Source organism: Curcuma longa, chromosome 14, assembly GCF_044706935.1.
Source record: "Curcuma longa cultivar G26 ecotype Majalengka, Jawa Barat chromosome 14, ITB_CL_G26_1.1, whole genome shotgun sequence".
Taxonomy (NCBI): domain Eukaryota; kingdom Viridiplantae; phylum Streptophyta; class Magnoliopsida; order Zingiberales; family Zingiberaceae; genus Curcuma; species Curcuma longa.
In genome coordinates this window covers 9799713-9811387 of record NC_133874.1, presented here as the reverse complement: position 1 = coordinate 9811387, position 11675 = coordinate 9799713, and the positions used below count along the sequence as shown (strand labels likewise).

General features: G+C 43.3%; 1 protein-coding gene and 1 long non-coding RNA gene across 2 annotated transcripts; one reads left to right on the top strand and one right to left on the bottom strand.

Moving 5' to 3' along the window:
- Positions 1 to 202: 202 nt before the first annotated feature.
- LOC141844903 (floricaula protein-like) lies at positions 203 to 1932 on the bottom strand. The gene is given in 5 exon segments (XM_074732875.1): positions 203 to 228; positions 231 to 309; positions 311 to 601; positions 921 to 1324; positions 1407 to 1932. Coding segments are annotated over 5 exon segments (1326 nt in total).
- Positions 1933 to 8623: 6691 nt separating this feature from the next.
- On the top strand, positions 8624 to 9269 carry LOC141844769 (uncharacterized). Its single transcript, XR_012603192.1, has 3 exons — positions 8624 to 8710; positions 8838 to 8903; positions 9010 to 9269. It is a non-coding gene; the product is annotated as an uncharacterized LOC141844769 (long non-coding RNA).
- The last annotated feature ends 2406 nt before the right edge of the window (positions 9270 to 11675 follow it).

Genomic DNA, 11675 nt, shown 5'->3' with positions numbered 1-11675 from the left:
CATCTGCGCTGGGAAACTAAAATATAAAATTGCCAGGGCTTTTCTTTCAGATCTTAAAATCATACTGTTCAGAGTTGCATGCATTGACCAACCAAAATCTCACATGAAAGCCGCCGGCAACTTCATGTCACCCATCCATCGATCCTATCACAAAGTGCTAAAGACGTACGCATTGAAGGAGGCAGTCGATCGATCGAGCTAGCTAGAACATCAGCGGCGGCGGCGGCGCGGAAGCCCGTCGACGGAGCTGGCGGAGGCGGAGGCAGCGGCGGCGGCGGCGGCGTTGTTGCTGCGGGCGAGGTGGCAGGCAGAGCTGGCGGAGCTTGGTGGGCACGTACCAGATGGAGAGGCGAGGGTGGGCGTTGAAGACGGCGTCGATGTCCCATCCGTGCCTGGCCGAGATCGCCACCAGCGGCTTGTAGCACGCCTGCCGCCACGCCCCCACGTTCTCCCCGCGCTCCTTGAACGACCGCCGCAGCGCGTTCGACGCCTCCTCGTCCAGGCAGTGCAGCGCGTAGCAGTGCACGTAGTGCCTCATCTTCGGCTTGTTGATGTAGCTCGCCCCCACCTTCTTCGCGTACCGGAACACCTGGTTCGTCACCTGCATCGCAATTCATCGTCAGTCAGTTCCGACGGAGGAGGAAGAAGAAGAAGAAAGTACGAGGGAGTGAGTGCGTGACGTGGCGCGAGAGCAGAGATCCCGTTCGGTGTTCCGTGTCGGGCGGCGACCAGGCATGCGCTCCCAAGCAGTGGTCAAATCCACTCGACAAGACTACTCCTCTCGCCATTCATAACAACCAAGGTGGTCCTGACACGTGGTACGGCCCGGGAGCCGACTGTGGGCCACACCTCTGCTACGTGGAGGCAGGGGGTAGAGTCTAGAGGGTAGAGTGGGAGGAGAGAGAGAGAGAAGGGCCGACCTTGGTGGGACACTTGTGGCCGTGCTGGCGAGCGAGGGCCTGGACTTGGAGGAGGAAATGGCGGCACTGGTCGTAGAGGTGGAAGAGATAGTCGAGGCCGTTCTTCTTCGCCCGCGCCACCTCGCCGGGTTCCGTCACGATGAACGGGTGCTCCCTCTGGCGCTCCGCGCGCCGGCTCTTGCCCGACGTCTCCGACCCCGACCCCCACTCCTCTTCGTCCTCGTCCTCTTCGTCGTCGTCGTCCTCCTCCTCCTCCCCTTCTTGGAATGACCTCTTCTTCTTCCGTCCGCTGCTCTTCTTCTTCTTGTCCTTGCCCTTGGCGTCCTTCTTCGCGACGCCCGCGGCGGTCTCCCCGCCGCTCCCCGCCGCTTCTTTCTCGTGCTGCACCGGCTCCTCCGATAGTCCTGCAAAAAGCAGAGTCGCAGCCGTTTTAATGGAGTGGACTGGTGTGAGTATGATTAATGGAGTGGACTGGGGTGGGATGACCTTCTTGAGAAAGAGCGTCGAGGGCGATGTTATTGCCTTGGAGTTGATGGTCGCTGAGGAAAAGGAGGCGGCGGCCGTCGTCGTCGAGGCGGTGGTGGCCGCGGTGCTGCAGGAGAAGGCGGGAGCTGACGAGGCGGCGGCGCTCCGCGCGGAGAGCCGCCTTGATGCCGTAGCGCTCGCCGAGGAGGAGGTCCCACCGGAAGAGGTGCGCCAGGGTGGCCATCATGTCGTCGACCTCCGCCTCCGTCATGCCCACCAGCGTCGACGCCGTGAACCCCAACTCGCCGATCCGCGCCACAGTCGCGTACCGCACGCCATACCCGGAGAACACCTCGCCCAGCTCCCTAGGTCTCTGATCCTCCGCCTCAGCGGCCGGCTGAGGAGCCAGCGAAGCCGCCGCCGCCGCCGCCGCCGCCGCCGGAGGCAGCAGCGGAGGTAGGGGTTCGATGAGGCGGCAAGGGTTCGGCGGCGCGCCGCGCGGGTCCCACTTGTAAACGTTAGCCGAGAAGGCGTCGCCCGGATCCATCGCCTCCTACCACTTCGACTGCCTCCCGTCGATCGTCTCCAGCTTTATAGCGCCGAGAGACGTAGACGCCCAGCAACAGGGCGTTCTAACCCCAATTTACGACACTGCCCTCGTATTTCTCCTGTACAACTTCAATATTTCGCCTGTCTTTTCCCGTATAAATCACTGCTTCGCTATACGTACTCGTAATGCGCACTCGTACATACGAAGCAATAACTTCAGCGAGTCCACAATTAGAAGCTAATCATGCCCCTGTTCTTCCCAAGTCAACGTGCAGAGCTTGTATGGTTTCAGTTTCCGGCAATGCCTTAGCTTCCTCGACGATCAAGATTCATACTCGGAGCAGGAGCTGCAGCAGCTACCTAGCTAGCTAACGTCGACTGCAACTCCCGAAGCCAGCGAGAGATAGATCGATCGATCGATCAGTAAATTCTGTCAAGTAAAAATTCCTCTTGGAGTCTCACCATCAAATGTTAATCTGGAAAACGCCATGAATTATTTCTATAATTATATTTGTTCTCATTAAAGCTGATATATATGCATGCAATAATGACGACGTCCAAAAATACTGCTATGCAACTTCACATCAAGCGAGGCCAAAAAGCTAGAAGAAGGGCATGAGGTAAAAGATCATCCATCCAATCCAATTCCATGGAATCCAATCTGATATCTATCTATCTATCCATCTCTATCTATCTATCTATCTATCTCTTTAAAGTTACTTAATCCCCATAGTCTTCTGTGTCTGACTGCCTGCTTCCTGCTCTGAAACGTTTGACCATTGACCACTCAGCGGCATCCGGAACGCAGTCTTCGAACTCCCTCACTCACTCACTCACTCACTCACTCATGCGAGCTTCGATCGCTTTAAGCCCTTTAAAATAATGGTGGTAATGTATGGGAGTGCAGTGACAGGCACGTGAATTGATATCAGCTGCGACGCCATCATCATCGATGGTCGCCGTCGGCGATAAACGACAACCGCAACCACCACCTGCCTGCGTTTCCTTGGGCTTTGGCTTTGAGGAAGTACGACGTGCAGCTCCGAGCTATCCCAGTCCTCCTCGTGGGACGAACCTGCTGCAGCAGCCGGCCGGAAGAAATATATTTGATAATTAATTAATATTGAATGTTGTATTTATCGGCCTGCATGCAGCTTCCTGCTTGCCTGCTTGTCTGCAGAGAGATGCTAATTTGCAGTGGGTGCCCTACGCTGTCCGTTCGCACGTTCTGCGCCGCTGGATTGGCTTCAGAAATCATTGCGACATGGGCAGGCAAGGCAGGGGCCGAGATCGAAATTAATTAAAGGGTTCTTTACCGTTTGCATTCTGTGTGTGTGTTGATGCATTTGTCTGCAGGGCATCGTAGAAGGATCTAATCTTCGATCGATCGATAAAATAATTAAAGATCTCCTGTGTTTCATGTTTTGTTTGGGTCACTGGATTAATTTCTTCCAAGAAGAAGAAGATGCATCTTTAGGCTTTAGGCGAGAGTGGAAATGATGAGTGCATTACCAACTTTTTACCATGACAGATAAATTCTACATATATATATATAATAATGGTCTCATAAAGATAATCAAATTGTGAAAATAAAATTACTCTTTTTTTATTATTAATTCTTTTAATTTTTTTATGTAATTGAAATATTATAGTAGTATTGCTACTTTGGTGGTAAGTGGATCATGTTAGATATACGTTAATATATAAAGGATTATGATCCCTAGGACATAGAGACATGATACATGATCCGGTAGTCCTAAAGAAGGATAAATGCCAAAAAAAAAATTTGTCATTTAAACATATCTTGACTTGGTCAACAAATAGTATACGTGATATTTTTTAAGAACGGAAAGAAATCACCTCTATTATGGGTATTATAACCCGGCTCATAAAGATCAGTCTTAAGTCAGGACACATATATAGGCTAGAAGGAGGGTAACTTGTCCAGACACGATCGTCATGATTGACTTGATTGGTTGACTGAACCTCATTCGACTTAGGATCCCTATTCGGTTACTCGCCCATCTACTTGGACTTAGTCCTAATCGAACTCAGGCGGTTACGATCTGCCTAATTCCCAGTTCAGCTTTTCATCTTGTTCGAACCAAAGGTGCTTACAACTCACCAAGCCTGTTGCTCCTATACTTGTCATGTCTATTCCGGTCCTTTTCTCTTAGTCCGCCAAATCTCTCAATCAGTCACAATTAAATCTGTCAGACAGTCACATCACCGTCGTCAAGAAATTGTGAGACATGACAATCTAAGGTAAAAAAAGGCTCGAAACTTTGGAAGAGAGCTTAGTTGAATTCAAGAATACTTTATTTAGCAAAGACTCGATATTGCGTCAGTCATGTAGTTGGGCCATCAATATGATTAATATTATACCAAATATGAAAGGTCAGATGAAGAGTTATGTTAGTTACAAGTGCGGTTATACAAATGAGATAAGCAATTACTGGCTATTCATTTAAAGGCATGATTACATATCTAAAGAAAGTGGTTGTTCCCTGTCGTTCATTTGAAAAGCTTCTCCCTTGGAGTTTAAAGAAAGGTCACATTCATTAAAATAAAGACGCTTCAATTAATGAAAAGGCGGGTTCTTTTCTTCTCTATATAAAAGACATTTTACTTCTCTAATCAAAGGTATGCAATCTCTATTAACCTACTTTTTAATGATATTCTCGTATTCTTCAATCACTTTCGTCATATTATGATTTGAATGTTGGAGGGGCACTGTCAAAGCATGTCTTGACCTTTTCTAATATCTTTTTGAGTCTTTTCAGAGAGAATACATTTCTTGATAGTTGAATATTGAGTGTCGACTCCTTCAACCAATTTCTTAAGCCAACTCTTTCAGTTGACTCCTTCAACCGATTTCTTCAATTAACTACTTCAGTTGATTTCTGCAGTCAATTCCTTTACTGACTCTTTGTTGTATGATTCATTATCAAAGTCAACCATTCATAATTTATCAAAGATTTAATCCGCCCCGTGATTCTTCGAGCTATAGGTTTAAGTACGCTTCTGTTTTAAACATTCTCATTATATAATTCAATACGAGTAATAGATCCTATCATATCTTGATGATATATTACTTGATTTATCCCAATAATTGATATGAGAGTCATCTATCCATATTTAAAAATAAAGATAATCATAAACAGATTACAACTAATGCTTGAATTTATGAATTAATCGATTCTAATTGTAGTTTTCTCATGAGAAAACTAATGGAAAATCCATATTTCTAAATCATATGTATGATCGAGAAAATTAATGCCTAAAGTTTCCTTGTCTCTTCCCTTCATCCACCTTTGCATCTGATTGGCAATCTACTAAGGTTTCTTCCAAGAATTTGATCCTTAACTTTCTTAGACTTTTCATGTCTTCAATTCAGTCTTCCGACTTACATAAACTTTTTCCTGCCAAGAATATGATCCTCGACCTTGTTAGACTTTCCTTGTATTGCATATAGTCTCTAACTTCCGAGGACTTTTCTCTGCACACTCATCGTACAAGTGAGATTTCATTTCATTAACTTTAACTTAAATGTATCAAACATCAAAATTATATTTCTTGGGCATGATTGCATCAACAATCTTTCCCTTTTTGATGTTTGACAAACCATTAAAGTTTAGACTATCTTTTGACAATATGATAAGAAATCATTCATGTAGTCTCCTAAGAGAATTTTAAATTTACGCCTACCACATTAATGTCATATACTATAAAAGTGTCATAGGATGCATGACTTCTCCCCCCTTTGTCAAAGATCAAGAAGAATGCAACATGGCAAGTACCATTTGCAAAACTAGTTTAGAGGACAACCTTCCCTTAACGCATGCAAGCATTTAGAGACATAGTCACATGGATTCAACACATACCAAAACGACATTACAAATAGACAATCAAAAATCTAGAATCATGGCATATAAGTAGTGTCAATCATACAAAATGTGCCTACTATGAGGCAAAGTTAGTCAAGTACAACATACCAAATGTCATAATAGTATCAATATAATACAACAAGCAACACTCAAACACCCAACTCCTAATCTAAGATATGTGTATTGGCATCATCATCAACTAGAGGAGGTGGCGCAAATGAAGATGGAGGAGGATGGTCCTGACATTCATGTCTGGAACATCTATGTTAGAGAGGTGACGATAGCAGACTGGGTCACAAGCTAGTGACCAACAATGGTGTCAAGTCGCTCATGCAGCATCAGACCCAACTCCTTGACATGTGTATTCAACGCCTCGAGCTCCTCCTCCAACTGATTGATTTGATCCTTGTCGTCCAGAAGCTTAGGCGCTGGCTATTGAGGTACCTCCTTCGCACCATCAATTTGATTATCATCAGTAGCATCCCTATGATCACCGATTAGAGCATGGTTCCAATATCGGATCGCATTCCAACAAGCGAGAATTCGAAGGTACATAGTCTGATTCGATCATACATCTCTATTAAAGGCCTGATGTCACCCTTGTTAATACCGATGGAATCAAAATATCTTCACAATGGTATGATATTGTCCATTTTGGGCCTAAACCCTCACTACAAGAAAATCGGTCTTTAACAACACTCAAAAGACATCGATTTTATGGCAAAACCGATGTCTTTTACTTTTTTACAACGGTTTTAAGAAAAATCGATGTCTTTGAGAGGTTGATGGGAGACTGCGACAACGATTTTTGGAGGATATAACAACGGTTTTAAAACTGTTGTCTATGTCCGCCTACAACAACGATTTTTGAAGACTACGACAACAGTTTGAAAACCGTTGTCTATTTGCGATTTCAACAACGGTTTTGGAAGCTATAACAACAATTTAAAACCGGTGTCTATTTGCGCTTTCAACAACGGTTTTGAAAGCTATAATAACAATTTAAAACCGTTGTATATTTAGATTTTTTCTTTCCCTCTCTCCCTCCAAATATTTCTTCCAACCTGCGCTTCCAACACTGCACCCGGCCAACTTAACCCCTTGTAAACCCTAGACGCGTCTTCAACGACACCGCCGCGTCTTCAACGACACCGCTCCACCGCCGCGTCTTCAACGACACCGCCACCTACGCGTTCCCCCCTCAACTCCACAGAAGACCTTCGTCTCCACTTCCTCCCCTTCTCAATCGACGGTCGGGACATCTCCGCCGCTTCGCTTCCTCCGGACCATCGTCTCCACTTCCACCGCAACCTTCGGCTCCACTTCTACACCTTCGGCTCCACTTCCTCCCCTTCTCAATCGATGGTCGGGACATCTCCGCCGCTTCGCTTCCTCCGGACAATCGTCTCCACTTCCTCCGCAACCTTCGGCTCCACTTCTACACCTTCGGCTCCACTTCCACACCTTCGGCTTCATCTTCTTTCGCCTTCGTCAGCGCCGTCGAGGTCTTCACCATCCCCTCCTATCTCTTCGAGTGGCCCAGCAACCTAGCAACCCAGGTGATCCGTCGACAAGCAAAAATATCCTCTCTTTTCTCTGCCTCGGCGCAACCCAGGTGATCCCTCTTCACCATCCCCTCCTATCTTTTCTCTGCCTTCGGCTCCATTTTATTTTGCTGTATGATTCGTGCAATCTGCCAGTTGATGATACTAATGATATGCAGAGAAGGAGGACAGTCAAGAGCTTGGAATTGCGGAATTCTTTGAACACTATTGTTCTTCCTCTTGGGTCACTTGAGATTGGATTATCACGTCACAGGGCCTTGCTCTTTAAGGTAGTTCATTTAAGGGGTTTTTTTTTTATCTTTTCCCTTAAAATTACATATGTAACTGTCATATCTCATTTCTGTTTTGTAGCTTGAGATGGGCATTTAAATTGATTTGCAATTCTAATGAAAATTAGACGCAATTTGGTGCTGATTGGACTCAATTGATGTTACTTTCTTGTTTCGGAATTATTGTTTGACATCATAATGAAAATTTTGTTTTTTAGTATATGTTGCAGACTCTGCTTATCAGGTTCATCTGATTCAATGATCCGGTAAGGCATGGAGGTGCTTGAAAAGGTTCATCTCAGTAGATTGTATCAGATTCATCTGCTTATCAGATTCTGTTTTTTAATATATGTTGCAGATTTGTTTCTTAGTACTGGTGATTGTGCTTATCCACCTTGCTGCCCTGTATCGGGGTTTACTTCTGAATCGCCATGGAGGTGCTTAAAATGCCCCACCTAGCATCACACATGAACGTGACTTGATCGAATATGATGTTTGTGGTAAATTTCTTAAGAGTCAAAACCAAATTATGGAAAATTTCCTTAAGATGTTATGTTCGTGCAATGAACTTTGAAACTCACTATCTTGTTGAGAAGTCTAAACATTTGCCTTCACTGTCTGTGTTTCTTAATTCCTTTCTAATTCATGTAACTTGTAGTTGCTGGGCCTCCTTGAGAGCTTCAAGGGAATGACTTCAGATCAAATTGCTTCTCAGTGTTTACTCAAATCTTACATTTGTATATGGGTGTCTTAAGAGAGCTGAGTGGATCAAGTACCTAGCAACCTTTACAAACTCAGAAGTCAGAGCAAATTCAGTTTATGATGTTGTAAGGCCTAACTTATAAGTCCTTGTGTTTACTTTCAAACTTGAATTTGAGAAAATATGTCTGATTAAGGTCTAACTTATAATTGTGTAAGGTTTTGTCATCTAGAGAATATCTGTGTCACATCTTTAAATATCGCAGGTTAAAAAAAATTACATGTGCTTGAAAAAAGCTGCTGCAAATCTTACATCCAAGTTCAAGCCCATTGTAGTATGGGTGGTGTATAACCAGGTTTTTCTTTAAGTGTTGTTTTAGTGCATTTTGGTAAAATTTTAGTTCATTGGTGAGGTTCAAATTTATAGCATGATACTAGCACTTTTTATGGAACTTGTATCGATCAGTTACTGTACTTGTGCAGGGAGTATGGTCATTTTCCAATGTTTCAGATCCAGATGATATGGACAACTTCCATGCAATCCTTTGTGTAAGCTTTAATCACAAGATTCTTTTGGTGCCTCAAAATTCATTGGTTCGACACCTACTAGTGATCATTTACTTGATTTTGTATTCATACCATTCTTATATATCAGCCAATCAGCCATCCGTGGGACCAGAAAGAGGACGATGGGGCCTAATAAAGAGTGGAAACCCAAGTCAGTACTTGCAAACCCTGCTCAGGCTTCTGGTGATTCAGATGAGGACGAAGAGGATGATGATGAACAATATGGCGAAGACCAGGAAGACGACGATGGGGCTGAAGGTGATCCTTCTGGAGATGAAAACGCTGAGGGAATGTGTAATATGTTGTAAGAAAAATATTTGTATTAGTTACTTTTGGTTATTTGTAAATATTGAGGTGATTAAATACATCGGTGCTTTTCTATTTGTGATTTGTTGGGTGAATTTATAATATTATGATAATTTTGTACTATTGGGAATTAGATTGATGTCACTCTTGCTCGATCATCATTTACAAACATCATAAAAAATTAAATGTTATTACAACAGTTTTAAAATCAATGACATCGATTTGAAAGCGTTGTCGTTAAGTGATATTACATCGGTCGAAAATCGTTGTTAAAATTGATGTTAAACAGATATTACATCGGTTTTACACTGTTGCATAACCGATGTCGTTGAGTTATACTACATCGGTATTACATCGGTTACAAACCAATGTTGTTAATATATACCACATCGGTTACAAACCGATGTCTAAAATGTCAGACCTTTTACATCGCCTTCATAGACATCGGTCGATTTTCTCATAGACATCGGTGGAAAACCGATGTCTATGACTGTTTTTTTTGTAGTGCCTCATGGTTTTATTCTTGGGCTCTCCCCAAAAGGTCTCATACCAATGGAGATATCTTTCATCCTTTTAAATTCATGATCTTTTCCATGTGTTTTAGATGTGGGACTATGTTTGCACCCTTGCAACCCAACAATCCCTCCCTCAAACAAAGGACCACAGGCCCCCCTCAAATGGAAATCTTCCATTTGATGTCTGAATCCTCGATCCACCAGAACTTTCTGCCCCTCGATCCATCCGACCTACTAGGACTTCCTGCCCCTCGATCTACTCGACCTACTAGGACTTCCTGCCTAACCGCAACTAGGACTTCCTGTCCCTCGGTCCACTTGACCTACTAAGACTTCCTGCCCCTCGGTCCACCTGACCTACTAGGACTTCCTACCTAGCCGCAACTAGGACTTCCTGCCCCTCGGTCCACCCGACCTACTAGGACTTCCTGTTTGGTGTCTGATCTTTCTTGATTCAGACACGGGAGCACTCACTTTCTTTGTTTAAGGTTCAATCCACATGGTTAGATCTGGATCATGGCTCTTCCAGCGGTTAGTCCGGTAAAGAGCGATCTCGCTCTGATACCACTTGTTAGTACTGATGGAATCAAAATATCTCCACAATGGTATGATATTGTCCACTTTGGGCCTAAACTCTCATGGCTTTGTTCTTGGGCTCTCCCCAAAAAGTCTCACACCAATGGAGATATCTTTCATCCTTTTAAACCCATGATCTTTTCCATGTGTTTTAGATGTGGGACTATGTTTGCACCCTTGCAACCCAACAACCCTTAGTGACATTGATGTTTAATGATGCAAGCCATGACATAATGATATTTCCTAATGACATATGAATCTTTTTATGGATAGGAGTGGTAAAATGCATGATGTCATGAAACACATTTAGGGCAACATCAATATCTAACCTCTGTTGAATGCATATAGCATGAAAAGATGATTTAGCCACACCTTAGCTAATCCACGGGTAACTATAAGAAGATCAAATACACCCAATAATGACTTTATAAAGGACATTGTCATGAGCAAACAGACCATTTACCAAAAATATTTTGGTACCAAGAGGTCTAGGATGATGATATAATGATTCGTACATGGAGTTAATGGTGAGGTGATCAAACAACTTAGGGAGGGCTTATAATATGATGGATAACAAACGAATGAGCTATCTGAGAGCCTACATCCTAGAAATGCCCAAGTATGTCAGGTGTGAAGTTTAGGTCGCATTTAGCTAAGCGAGTCCTATAGACGTGTCCATCATCGATAGGTCGGAGGATGTCATAAAATTCAATTAGCAGGTCAATATTGATGTCATGATTATAATAGGCCAACTTGTCTAATTGATAATATGTTTTGATTTCAACAACATCCAAACAGTAGTTATGAAAAACAGAGTCATGCAAGTATCGTGCAAGAATGTTCTGAAACCTACACTCACTATATGGTTTAGCTATAGATGCACTTGCCCTAAAAGTACCCTTGGCTTCTTCAATCCTACATTTTTGTTTGGTTTAATGAATGCATCACAATTGTGATTAGTATCCCTAAATGTGTAAAACACATTTAGGCCAACATCGATGTCTAACCTCTGTCGAAATACATATAACATGAAAAGATGATTTAGCCGCACCTTGGCTAAGCCACGGGTAACTATAGGAAGATCGAATACACCCAACAATAACCTTATAGAGGACAATGTCAAGAGTAGACAAACCATTTACCAAAAATATTCTCATACCAAGATGTCTAGGATGATGATATAATGATTCGTACATGGAGTTAATATTCTTAGTCTTGTACCAAGAGCTCCTAGAATTATGTTTAAATACTTAGAACTTGAGAAAAACTTTTCCAATGTATTTCTAAATCAACTATTTGCAATTTTAGGGATGCATTTTCATTCTTGAGCTCATCAAATTGATTGGTAACATTTTAT